Source organism: Eschrichtius robustus, chromosome 3 (genome assembly GCF_028021215.1).
Source record: "Eschrichtius robustus isolate mEscRob2 chromosome 3, mEscRob2.pri, whole genome shotgun sequence".
In the NCBI taxonomy this organism is placed as follows: Eukaryota; Metazoa; Chordata; class Mammalia; order Artiodactyla; family Eschrichtiidae; genus Eschrichtius; species Eschrichtius robustus.
In genome coordinates, this window is record NC_090826.1 from 75,106,430 (window position 1) to 75,119,051 (window position 12,622).

Here is a 12,622-nt window from a genome sequence, read left to right on the forward strand (position 1 = left end):
TTTTAAAAAAGTAACTGCATATCAAATTTTATTTTAATGAAATGAAAAGCTTGCTTCTGCTTTTGAAAAAGGTTTCTTTAAGTATTATGCCACTATTTTTTTTTCAATTGCCACTATTTTGTTATGCTACCCTGGAGGTGAAACATATTTCTCCATAATCATTAGAAAATGTTTATACTACAAAAATCACCCAGTCTTTAAAATTTTTTTAAAGTCAATATGCCAATCTTCTTCATGATTGATAATTTCATGAGTCCATCCAGAAGTGCAACTCCATCTCACAACCTGAATTAATGTTTCCTATTAAAATTGGTACATATAAAAAAAGTTTTAGGTATTTATTTCCTATTGAAAAATTTGAAACTTCCAAAACACAGCACTACAACTTAACATTTATTCTTAATAGCATATTTCCATCTCTGCTTTTTGCAAGTAGTGGAAATATATATGAGACAGATATCTAGAAATAGATATAGTTTAATGAAAACAATGAAAGATTTATAAATTTGTAAAATTAGTCAAACTTTGTCATAGAACAAAAAGACATATCTAGCTAATGGCCCGCTTGTTCCAAATAGTACTAAAAACAGAATTGTCACATATACACACACAAAAACCATTTTGTTCTAATTATTTCAACTGTACAGTGGTCCTCATTAAAAGGGAACAAAAAGTACAGAAAAAGTATTTTTAAAATCTCATTAAATTATATGTAATAACTGAAGTTTATGCCAAGATTTTTCTTTAGGAATGAAAATGATAAAGCAAAGAGTGTGAAAATCTTAAGAAAGTAGTATTAATTAGTAAGATTAATAAGAAATGTATTTTGGCAAATTGACACCATAGGTGGCTCAAACTCCATTAGATAGATATTCCTCTGAATCAGAAGGGGACTTTCTAAGTGCCTGTAAGCCCAGTTGAGTGGGAAAAAGATTCTTTTCTGTACGCTGGCAGTTTTCCCAGCAGTGATTGGCTTTACTACCGAATACGAACAGCTTAATTCTGAAAATGTACTGTTGAATGGCTGGAAAGGACTATTAGACTGTGAAACTTATTAGCACAAATGCACAGAGAAGAAACATTGTTCCCAGCCTAAGACTCTATTCTCAAATAGGGAAATGTTCTCTATTAAAATTAGTCTTAAAACATAAAACAAAAGTGAAAACACTAAATTACCTCAAAAATGAAGAGAAAATACTGGAGTACATGATCAACACGACTTACTTTAGCTATCTACAAGTATGCTTCTTTTATTCTAAAAAATTATATTTACAAAGTATGTTTACGTTGCATTTTAAGACATGTATCAAATGTTAATAAGTCATTACAGCAATTTTATAAGATTCATATCCTTTCAAATATTTTTTGTCATCATTAAAAAAATTAAAAGGCAGTAAACTGTCATTGCCGCAAAAGAGCACGTGATCTTAAGGGAAGAAACATCTCACTAGAGTTTCCACAAGTTCCTTCTTCTTCTAACTGCAGCTCTGGTGGCAAAGGAGGAGCCCCAGGGTCCCCAGGTCTAGGAAGCGTAGTTGAAGAGAAGGTGGGGTTTTCAGTTCTGCCTACTTCTAGGACAGGCAAATTCAGAGAAGAATCAGTAGAAAAAAAGGGGGCTGTGCTGGATTCTCCTTCTGGATGGTATATGACGGTGGATGCTCTCAGTTTTTCAGAGAAATTACTGTCATCTGAATTTGATCTGGAGATGTTGTTTGTGGCTCCATCTGGAAAAGGCTCACAGCTGCTACATTTCAGTCCTACAATAAAATTATTCAGATGTAAATGAAAAGTAACTAGAAAACTGAGTCCACACCCATCTTCGAACTTTTTAAAGATTACACAAATTTAAATAGCAGTTTATAAATTGTCATAATCCATTTCACATTTTATCTGCTTTTCCTGACAATCATGAAGCATACTATTATTTACATTTTCTAGATATAGAAATAATCTCAAGGAAGCTAAATGACATGCTACAATTCACATTTAATTTGTGTACTTATACTTAACCATTGAAGGACCTGGAAAAAATAAAGTAGTCCCTAAAATTATTCATAAAATAAGAAATAGCTTTCACAACTAAAAAATATTCTTTAGCACTCCAGCACAAAAAAAAAAAAAAAAAAAAAATTTACCCCAATTTTAAACTGGGTATATGCTAAAATTCTATGAGTTAATTACTTCCAATTCTTGAATCATGGGGTGTTACAAGTGGAAGGGATTCTACAGGTCATTCGGGATAGCCTCTCACTATTAGAGACGAGAAGACAGAGGCCTGGAACAGTCAAGTCATGCCCAACATTCCAGGACTACTTCATGCAAGGGGGACGGCTAGAACCCAGGTCTCCTCTTCACATTAAATAGAGAATGTCCTGGTTCTCAACCTAACAGTTTACTTAAATGACAGAGGTTGTTCTGAACAAAGAATTCTATCATATCCAAAGGGTATAGCCAACAATTAGCCTCAGCGTGGAAAGAATAAACACAAACACAGTTTATCTTTCTGTTAGGCTTAGCAAATATTCAACCCAATGGTCTACAGGCACAGAACTTCCTGAGTTGACAGATTTTAGGCAAAACCTGCAGAGTCTGTAAAGTACATTTGTACGTCAATTTTTTCCACTAGTTTTTCAACTTCACAATACAGTCAGCATTTCTGTCCCATGGAAGAGAAACTATTTTCTTAAATATGGCTCAAGGGGAAACTTCATCTGTGTTCCAGCATGGATTTATAGACTGAGTTCCTTAAGGGAAAAGCCCTAAATTACTAATTTCTGTTTCCCTTGCCTAGAACAGCTGGAATAGAGCTGTATCGCATGCACATTTATCTTAAGTGCTCTGTAGAGAGAGACAGAGAAAGATGGGGGTTTGGAGGGAGAGGGGGATTTAAATCGTGCAAACAATTCTACACAGCATTCCAATTTAGTGAGTGTGTGCTCTGGGGTGAGGGTGAAACGGAAGAGGTAAATCTGCTACTCCCTTAATCTCAGTTTTATGCCTCTCTCATTTTACAACACTGAGTGTGATTCTAGTGTTTAAAGTTACATATAACTTATACAAGATGATTCTTATCAACATAAGCCACTACTTCATCGTGTGATCAACTGGTGGGAGAAAAACTATCAGAGTTTATCAAAGGTAAAATACTTTACCTATACACTGTTCTTTATGCGTGATATGCATTTTCAGGGGTTACTTCTGACCAGATTAATCTTGCATTCTGCTGACTTTAGAAACAAACTCCTGTGTATACTGGGATTTCATTGTAGTTGTTTTCTATAAATGTGTTGTTAAACAAATATAAATACAGAACACTGAGTGATATTTCACTTTTGCAATGTAATGACATCAAATAAGGTAAAAAAATGCAAACTGAATGTAATTCTGAAGGTTGAACTTTTTGAATAAAAGCAAAATGATCACTTCTAGGTTTTTGTTTTGTTTTGCATTCTACTTATAAAAGCATTGTTACATTTAAATAAACTTTTGGATAACGAAGATATCTTACCTTTCAGATGTTCTAGTTTTATATTTCTAAGTTTTAGCACTTCATCTGTAATCTTCTGTATCAGGAAGTTCTGTGTTTTTTCTCGCCGAATAGATTCAACCAGGGTATCTAGTCCTTTGGGGTTTTCTTGTAAGTAGTCTAACAATTTTCCAGCCCTTTTTCTACTTGATGTTCGGCAAGAAATTTCTTCAGTGTCTTCTCTACTGAGTATTTTTTTTGCACGTAGATGATCAAAATGTCTCTCAGCTATGATTTTTTCACACAGGTATACACGCAAATTTTCTAAAGCCTAAAAGATATAAAAAATGCCTCAATGTATTTTTTTTTTTTAACACCTAAGGAAATCACAAAGGTGACTGATTAGTTAGGAATCTGACTGGTGAGAGAAAACATCCTGAAGTCAGGAGGCTCAGCCCTACTAAAGGCATGCTATTAAAATGAAGGTCCGGTTAGACAGAAGTAGGTCCCTGACTAGATATTCCTCACTGCTTCTGAACTGCTCTGATCTCATCTTCACATCTATAAACCAAGACCAAACTGTTGTGAGGAGGGGGCCAGTCTAATCTAGGGGGCTTGGGTCTGTGGAAATAGGGAGGTCTGCTGAGGGCCTTCAGAGGTAAAGTTGAGAGCAGAGGTTACTGTACATTTTAGTTTCCATTTAGCAAGGAATCCAGGATTAGTCAGGACCAGAGAGGATAACTCACAGTTTGTAACTTTCTCATGTTATTAATTTCCCATCTTTCTAGAGTGAAACCACACACACACACACACACACACACACACACACACAAAAGAGAGAGAGAGAGAAAGAAAAAGAAAGAACCTAAACCAAAAGGGACCATACTGGGTCTATCTTTGGAGTCAGTTGGCAAGACTATAGTCTAACTCAGCCTTGGTAGAAGGAAGGTAAAAAGGTATGGGGGGAAAGAAACCTAAAGGAATAGTGGATATTGGAAAAAATTAAAGAAATAAAAGAAATCACATAAACAGGCCTAGACCTGAGAAGTGCCTAACGAGGCTTAATTAGTCAAAAATCAATGTGGGGCTTCCCTGGTGGCGCAGTGGTTGAGAGTCTGCCTGCCAATGCAGGGGACACGGGTTCGAGCCCTGGTCTGGGAAGATACCACATGCCACGGAGCAACTAGGCCCGTGAGCCACAATTACTGAGCCTGCGCGTCTGGAGCCTGTGCTCCGCAACAAGAGAGGCCGTGACAGTGAGAGGCCCGCGCACCGCGATGAAGAGTGGCCCCCACTTGCAGCAACTAGAGAAAGCCCTCGCACAGAAACGAAGACCCAACACAGCCATAAATAAATAAATAAATAAAAATTAAAAAAAAAAAATCAATGTGGGTCCTAATAAATGGTATTAACAATTTGATGTGACTGTATTATAGCTCCTCCATTTACTAAATATGCGATCTTGGGTAACTTAAATCCTCTGTGCCTCAGTTTCCTCATCTGAGTGTTATGAGAAATAAATTAACACACGTAAAGCACTTGAGAAAGTGCCTGGTACATAGTAAGTGATGAGTAAATGTTTGTGATGATAACAATGACGACTAACTTGATTCACATTGACAATGATGAACTAAAGACAATGGAAAATCTTCAAAGTATATGAGAGTATATGGTGGCAGAAAAGTAGGTTGGGTGAAGGGTTCCTACAGTTCTCAGTCCACTGAATTCCCACGCGAAACATTTCACATATCTAAATGCCAAATATGCCAAGTGCTGAGCAGTGGGTATGCAAAGATGTACAAGACTTGAAACCTGCATGCAAAGGGCATGTGGTCTAGTTGAAGAATACATTATCAACTCAAGCTAAAAATTATGAGACAATGGAATATGACCTGGAATAAAAGATATAGGTCAAGTACTGGGGAAGCAACCAACTCTGCCTCCAGGACCTGGGAAATTTACAGAGACTACACCTGAGCTAGAGGCATGAAAGGTAGGCAATGAGGGAAATTACATTTCCCTATAGTCAAAACCTCATCAAAGGTTTATAATTAAGAGGCAATAAGAAAACTTTTACAGAGGGTTGGGGGAAAGCAAAAATTGGGGTCAAAGGAGAGCAATTAGAAGACTGCTGCAAGATCTTACATATGATAAGCTGAGTGCATGAATTTAAGCTGTGGGGATGAGGAGAGAGAAAAATAGATTTAAAAGATGAACTCCTTGGAAAACCTCATTTGTTGTCATTTCTACCATACGTTGATGATTCCTAAATTTTCCTATGTGATCAAGACTTTCTCCACCTAGAGATCCCAATGGTACTTACAATTCAACATGTCCAAAACCAAATTTGTTATCTTCCCCTATCGTTTTCCTCTGACATTCTCAACTCACTTGCGAGTACCACCATCCATCCAACCATGCTATAAACCTACAACTCATCCTTGACTTTTCCTCTCTTTCACTCACTTGGCACATTCGATCGACCACCCACCCACCAAGTCCTGCCAATCTACCCCAATATTTATCTAAGCTGCCCCTTCACTCCATCCCTATGATTAGCATTGCCCTAGTTCGGGTCCCTATATATATCTTGCATCGACTATTAACAAGACACCTAGCTGTACTTCTTCCTTCTCTCCCCACCCCGCTCAAATTCTTCCTTCACACATCTATCAGACCTTCCAATTTTTCAAGAAAAAATGGAAATCTGGAGTGTTACATGAATTCTACCAATATTGAAATGTTGTTAGTTAATTTTTAAAAAATTTAAAACACTGTGTTCCACCTCGACTTAAAGGATGAAGTTTCTCAACCATAGCAGAAGAGCAGAGAAGTGAAGAGCATGGCTCTGGACTCAGACCAACCTCAGTTCAAATCTTGAATCTGCCACATACTCCTGTGAGAGCTGGGGCAAGTTACTTAACTTCTCTAAGCCTCAGGTCCCTTATTGGTAAAACAATAATAAATACCTAGCAGGACCTGCAGGAGGACTAAATGGAACAGTGCATATGAAGGCTTGACACAGTAGGTATTCAATAAATAACAGCTACTTGACGATGGCAGGCAGGTGCTTCATAGTATGGATCCTGCCTACCTCTCCAGCTTACTCTATGTTCTGGAACTTTATGTTCTTCCTAAAACTGTTTTCCACTACATTTCTTTAAGTCGTTACCTTTGCCTTGTTTTCTTCTCCCATATCCCTATTCATCCTTTAAAATTCAGGACAGTGGTCATCTCCTTCAGGTAACTTTACTTAAACTCCCCCAAATGAGTACTCCTCTCCAGCCTTTACAGCACCCAGTGTATACACTTCACTTTTCTATACAACAGGACTCCACTTATATCTCCCAACTCACTCCGAGACATTCTCACTCTGTCCCACTACTCTTCTCAAAGTCACCAAGGGTCTCCTTATCACTAAATCTGATACTTTTCAGTCTTCATCTCACTTCTCAGCAGTGTGAACACAGTTGACCATTCCTTTCCTGAAATACTCTTTTCTTGTCTTATATGAATACCACACTCCCCTGGCTTTCTTCTCATCTCTGCGGCCATAACTTCTTACTTTTAAAAACTTTTCTATGGTCTCCCTTTCCCTTCTAGCTCTCAAGTTCCCCAGGTAAACTCACTTAATCCCACACTTTTATTTCTAGCTCAGATCTCTCTTTTGATCTTCAAACTTATAGGTCTAATTGCTGCTTTGACATTTCCACTTACTAATCTGATTCCACTCTCTCCCTCAACTCCCACATTCAAATCATCACCAAGTCCTATCATTACTATTTAAAAAATGCATCTGGAATTCTCCTGTTCCATCCATCTCCACTGCCTGTACCCTGATCCGAATCACCATCATCTCTCAACTATGTAAATTCCAAGGATCTCCTCACTAGTTTCCCTCTTCTCCCTTTTGCTCGCCCCAGTCCATACATTAGGCAGAGGGATTTTTAAAAATATAATTCTTCAATAGGTCTCCACTACACTTGGGAAAAAAAATCCCACTTTACTACCATCTGTAAGACCCTTCATAATCTGGCACTAGCCCACCATCCTAACTTCACCTCTAGGCACTCTCTGCCTTTTTCCAATTTCCCCAAGATCTTGCCTGCTTTAGATCCTTTGCAAATTCTATTCTGCCTAGAATGCTCTTTCCCAGTTCTGTCATAGCCTTCAGGAATCAGTTTAAAAAATGTAACCTTCCCTGACCATCCTATCTCAAGTAGATTTCCCCTCTTATCTTGTTATTGGCTCAACATCTGTTTGTCTCCTTCATAGTACTTACCACAATTTGGAATTATACATTTATTTGTTTTCAACCTTAAGAACCCACATGTTAAAAGCAGGCAAGAACCAGGTACATTCTGTTCAACTCTATATATCCTGCATTTAGCAGAGTGCTAAGTAGATAATGTTTTGGATGAATGTAAAATTCATTGCACTTATTTTGTGATTTGCAGTTGTCATTTTACATGTCTCCCCCACCCCACAAGAAGTTGAGCTCTTCTCAAACTAAGACTGTGTCTTAGTTTTTAATTTTTGAACTGTTAGAATCAATGGCAGTATCAGTCTCACAGTGCGTAGTCCATATTTATGAAACTGAACTAAATTCAACAAAAAAGAGGTAAACAACTAGATGGAGCACACAGGGAGAAGGAGTACAGTGAAGAAGTGGGAGCCTGAAAAAAAAAAAAAGAAGTGGGAGTTTCCATGTGGATAAGTGGTGGTACAGTCAGTCCTCTGTATCTGCAGGTTCTGCACCCTCGGATTCAACCAACAGTGGATGGAAAATATTTGGAAAAAAAAAAATTCCATAAAGTTCCAAAAAGCAAAACTTGAATTTGCTGTGTGGGTCAACTATTTATATAGCATTTACATTGTATTTACAACTATTTACACAGTATTTACATTGTACTAGGTATTATAAGTAATCTAGAGATGATTCAAAGTATATGGGCAGACGTGTGTGTAGGTTACATGCAAATACTACGCCATTTTATAAAAGGGACTTGAGCATCCATGAATTTTGGTATCAGCAGCCAATCCCCATGGATTCATCACGACAGAGAATACAGCAGAAACAGCAAGTGGCTTTGGGGGAAGGATGATTAAAAAGTTCAATTTTAGACAAAGTGAGGAATCTGAAGGATATAAAAGTGGATTTCCAGTAGATATTTGGAAATAAGCACTTAGAATTGAGAAAGAAGGAAGTCCAAATATGTGGATGATAATTTTAAAACTCCTAAGGTCATAAACCATTTTAAAAACATCATGAAAGAAATCTCTAAGAAAAAAACGTGCACATATTTTTTTTCATAGATGTCCTGAAACATGTCCATGACTCCCCAAGGTTATGGATTTCTTATATAGCTGTAAACTGAAATCATGGAGATGGATAATATCAATGAACTGATGGAAAAAATAAAGGCCTAGAAGCCACCCTTCACATCTGTGTTTATGTACAGGCTTTATATCCTCCCACTTGTAACCTCTCACTACCTGTTTTATCAACTGTAAAATGGGAAAGACAATTATCTGCCTTAGAGGTTGTTGTACAGATTAAAGGGGAACATTGTAAACTGTGTGACACAGTATCTGGAATACAGCAGGCCTAGCTCTTGAAGTTCATGTTTTTACTGGCACAAATCTTGAAAAGCACAACACTCATTTATTCTTTATTAGTTAATCAATGTCCCAGTCTTAACTAGAATGTAAAGCAGGGGCCTGCCATTTTTTATATCTTTCCAGGCCCAAGAACAGTACTTTCCATATAATAAGTGCTCCACAATTATCTGTTGAAGGAGGAAACTAAGGTACAAGTCCCAGTCATAACCAGTCTCCTTTTGCTAATGAGTCATACCAACTGTAATTATGAGTACAGTGTAATAAACCTTACAGGTGAGGGGAAAAGGAAGCACACAAACATTTAAAAAGCTGCTGTCCTGTCCAATTCACAAAGATGATTTTGTATAAGTACTGCAGTGTTAAGCCAGAACACAATTCATGTTCATGTTGTTTTGAATATGAATTACTATAAAGTATTTTAATGGTACTCATATAAGTCTCACATGGCAAAACAAGTTAACTAAAAGCAAAGGAAAAGAGAAACAAGTCAGACCTCAACAGAGTCATTCTTTACGAATAAATACTAAGATTTGTGCACTTCAGCATCCAAGCAGAAGAGCATAATTTAGCTGCTGAATATCTCCAACGTTTACCTGTAAATTAATTCTCCGCTTCATGTATTCATCCCCCGCCCCCCTCCGCGCCCCTTCAATTTAAATACGTGGGCGTTTGCTTACTAGGGGAATTCCGGGTTGTGCTTTCAACTGTCCAGCTTCCCCCAACCCCCTTTGCAAGTTTCACGTATTTGATCCACTGCTTGGGATGCTTTATCTGGTCCAGCTTTTGCTCCAGGTTGAGCCAGCAGCCAAGGCAGTCTGACTCAAGGATGAACTTGAGTCGTCGATCCCTAACAACGCAGCTCCAAAGCGCAGCTGGGGTGAAATCACAAGGGGATGGGTGAGGAGTGGGCAAGAAGCTGACTGTAAAGAAACGCTCCACTGAACAAGCTTTCAGAAACCCAAGCCCTGCTTTTATTCATTTAAAAGGTGGATTAACAGGTCAGCGGGCATCAGATCACTTCCACCAAGGTCCCTCGGATGCAGGGCTCGCCGTGGTCCTGCTGTGCCCGGACGTTTCGCTTCTCCGACCGCGGGCTCCTCCTCCGATTCCGACTCGGACTAGGACGCTGGGTTTCCTCGCCCGCAGGAATGCAGCCCCCCCCGGCCCCGCCCGGCCCCGGCCCTCGGCGGTGCCCGGGCAAGGTTGTGCTACTCACGTCCTTCTTCACTTCAGTCAGGTCCTCCTCGGTGAGGGACGGCGCAGTGGGCTCCATGGTGAAGGCGGGAGATGGCGCTTCTTCCGGGTGCGGGAGCTCGGGCTGCGCCGCCCCGCCCAGGCTGGGGGCTTCGGCCTCCGGATGAAAGGGCAGAAGGGGAGGCGGAGAGGGTCGGGAGGAAGAGGGCTACGCCTTCGAAAACAGATGGACTCGTGGGTCAAACTGTAGCGCTTCCGGCTCTGCCTTTGGGAGCCGAGGGCTCAGCCGACCTAACCTTCCCGACGCGGAGCTCAGGTTCCCGCTCCTTCCCTCTCCAAGAGGCCCAGGCCCAGGCACCGCCCCTCGATGAGGCCGGGCCTTCGGGAGAGCCCGCCCCGTCTCTGTGGGAGCCAATCGGGGCCAGCCCATGGGCCAACCTTCTCCCCGCCCCCCGGCCGGAGCCTTTCAGGAGTGGCTCCGCCCATAGCCTCCAGGTCATTTGCATGTGGCCGCGGGTTGGCCTCACCGAAAGGAATTGTTTCCCTGGTTGGGGAGCGTCGCTGTTCTGCCTGCGGGCCGTCGCCCCCTGCGCAGACAGCTCACAGGCGGAGTCGAGTCTCTGCTTGTCTGTACTTTAGGGTTCCTCCTCTTTTCCCAGACCCTACCCAACGATTTCCTGTTGCTGTGTTTGCCCACTCAAGTTTTAAAATTATTTGGTCTCACACGGACACGCGCACATACACACACAAGACGCATATACAGCCTATCAACAATATTAACGAAATTTCTGAAAGAGAAAAACCGCCTACAATCCCACTACTTTAACACCTAATTTAACGTCTGCATTTTTGGGGGGGGTCACTGTTTATTATAAACACATTTCCTTATTTATTCATCCGTGTAATGAAGCTATGTCTACCTCATGCCTCTCACAGGGCTGCTGTGAGAATTAAATGACATGATATACGTAAGGTTCTTAGAGGTACTGGGCACACAGTACACACCTTACATTACTAAAACATTTATTAAGTCCTTACTAATATGTTCTAGGCATCTTATTCTGTAACAGTTCTCCCATTTTATCGGGGGAGACTGATGAACAGACCACTATTCTCAGAATGGTATTCTAGCTACTAACAGAGGTGTATACAAAGTCATGTGGGTGAAAAGCTCAAAACAGAGCCCTGGGCTCAAGATGGTTGTTTGGACAACATGCTAAATAAACTAGAAATAAAGTAGATGGTATTTGAATCTAGAGTGTAGATAAAAATGACAAGAGGACCAAAAACGAACTTGGGAACCCCAAGGGTTCCCAAGGGTTTCTCTTCTTAAGGGAAGAGAAAGCAAAAGAACCAGAAAGGAACAACGTTGCCAAAGCCACACCAACGTGTTTTTGATCGCAACACGGGGGTTCTACTTTTAACATTAACATTACCTCACATGTCTTTTTCCATATTGATACACAGTATTTTTTCTGATTGCTTAACCTTCCATACTCTTGGTATAACCCAATTTACTTAACTATTTGTTCTTTCATTTCACAAATATTTATTGAATGTCAACTATGTGCCAGAGACTGTTCTAGGTGCTGGGGAAACAACTGTGAACAAAACAGATAAAAATTCCTTTCCTCCTGGAGTTTAAATTCTAGTATATGTGTGTTTGGGGCAGGGCAGACAGACATTTGAAAAATGTTATGTAAATTATTTATTATGTTAGAAAATAATAAATACTAAGAGAAAATGTAAAACAGGGCAATAGAATGAGGGTGTTTGGAGTAGTAAAATTTTAAATAGGGTGGTTAATGAAGACCTCATTGAGAAAGGGAGATTTGAGTTACTACTTGAAGGAATTGAGGGAATGAGCCATATGGACATACGGAGAAAGAATATTAGAGGGAACAGCCAATGAAAAGGATCCAGTGTGACTGGGAAGGGGATGAGGTCCTTGTGTGCCACTGTAAAAGTTTACTTTGACTTTGCTCTGAGTCATATGGGCATACTCTGAGTCAGACGGGAAGCCACTGGAGGGTTCTGAACAGGGGAGTGACATGATCTGGTTTACGATTTGAAAAAGGAGCACTTTCACTGTTGCCTTGAGGGGCAGGAAGATGGAAGAGGGGAGACCACTTAGGGAGCTACCACCATCATCCAGGCCCCGGGAGGTGTTGGCTCAGAGCCGGGTTGGTAGCAGTTAGGGTGGTGAGAACATTTTGAAGAGAAGTAGGGAAGTGATTTCATTTCCTTTTCAAAGAATCACTCTGGCTGCTGAGTAGAGAATAGATTGTAGATGTAAGGGTGGAAGCAGAGAGATCAGCTGGAAGCTACCAGAGTGATCCT

General features: G+C 40.1%; 1 protein-coding gene across 1 annotated transcript; it reads right to left on the reverse strand.

Annotated features, from left to right (window-relative positions):
- Positions 1-523: 523 nt before the first annotated feature.
- Positions 524-10,617, reverse strand: BCL10 (BCL10 immune signaling adaptor). The gene is made up of 3 exons (XM_068538050.1): positions 10,305-10,617; positions 3,509-3,797; positions 524-1,757 (listed from the first exon to the last, which is right to left on the reverse strand). The coding sequence occupies exons 1-3, from the start codon at positions 10,359-10,361 to the stop codon at positions 1,402-1,404; spliced, it is 702 nt and encodes a 233-aa protein (XP_068394151.1). The 5' UTR covers positions 10,362-10,617; the 3' UTR covers positions 524-1,401.
- Between the last annotated feature and the right edge of the window lie 2,005 nt (positions 10,618-12,622).

Coding starts and splice junctions, on each gene's coding strand:
- BCL10 (XM_068538050.1), bottom strand. CDS start 10,361: ATGGAGCCCACTGCGCCGTCCCTCACCGAGGAGGACCTGACTGAAGTG. Junction 3,798..10,304: donor TGACTGAAGTGAAGAAGGAC/GTGAGTAGCACA, acceptor TATATCTTTTAG/GCTTTAGAAAATTTGCGTGT. Junction 1,758..3,508: donor AAAACTAGAACATCTGAAAG/GTAAGATATCTT, acceptor ATTTTATTGTAG/GACTGAAATGTAGCAGCTGT.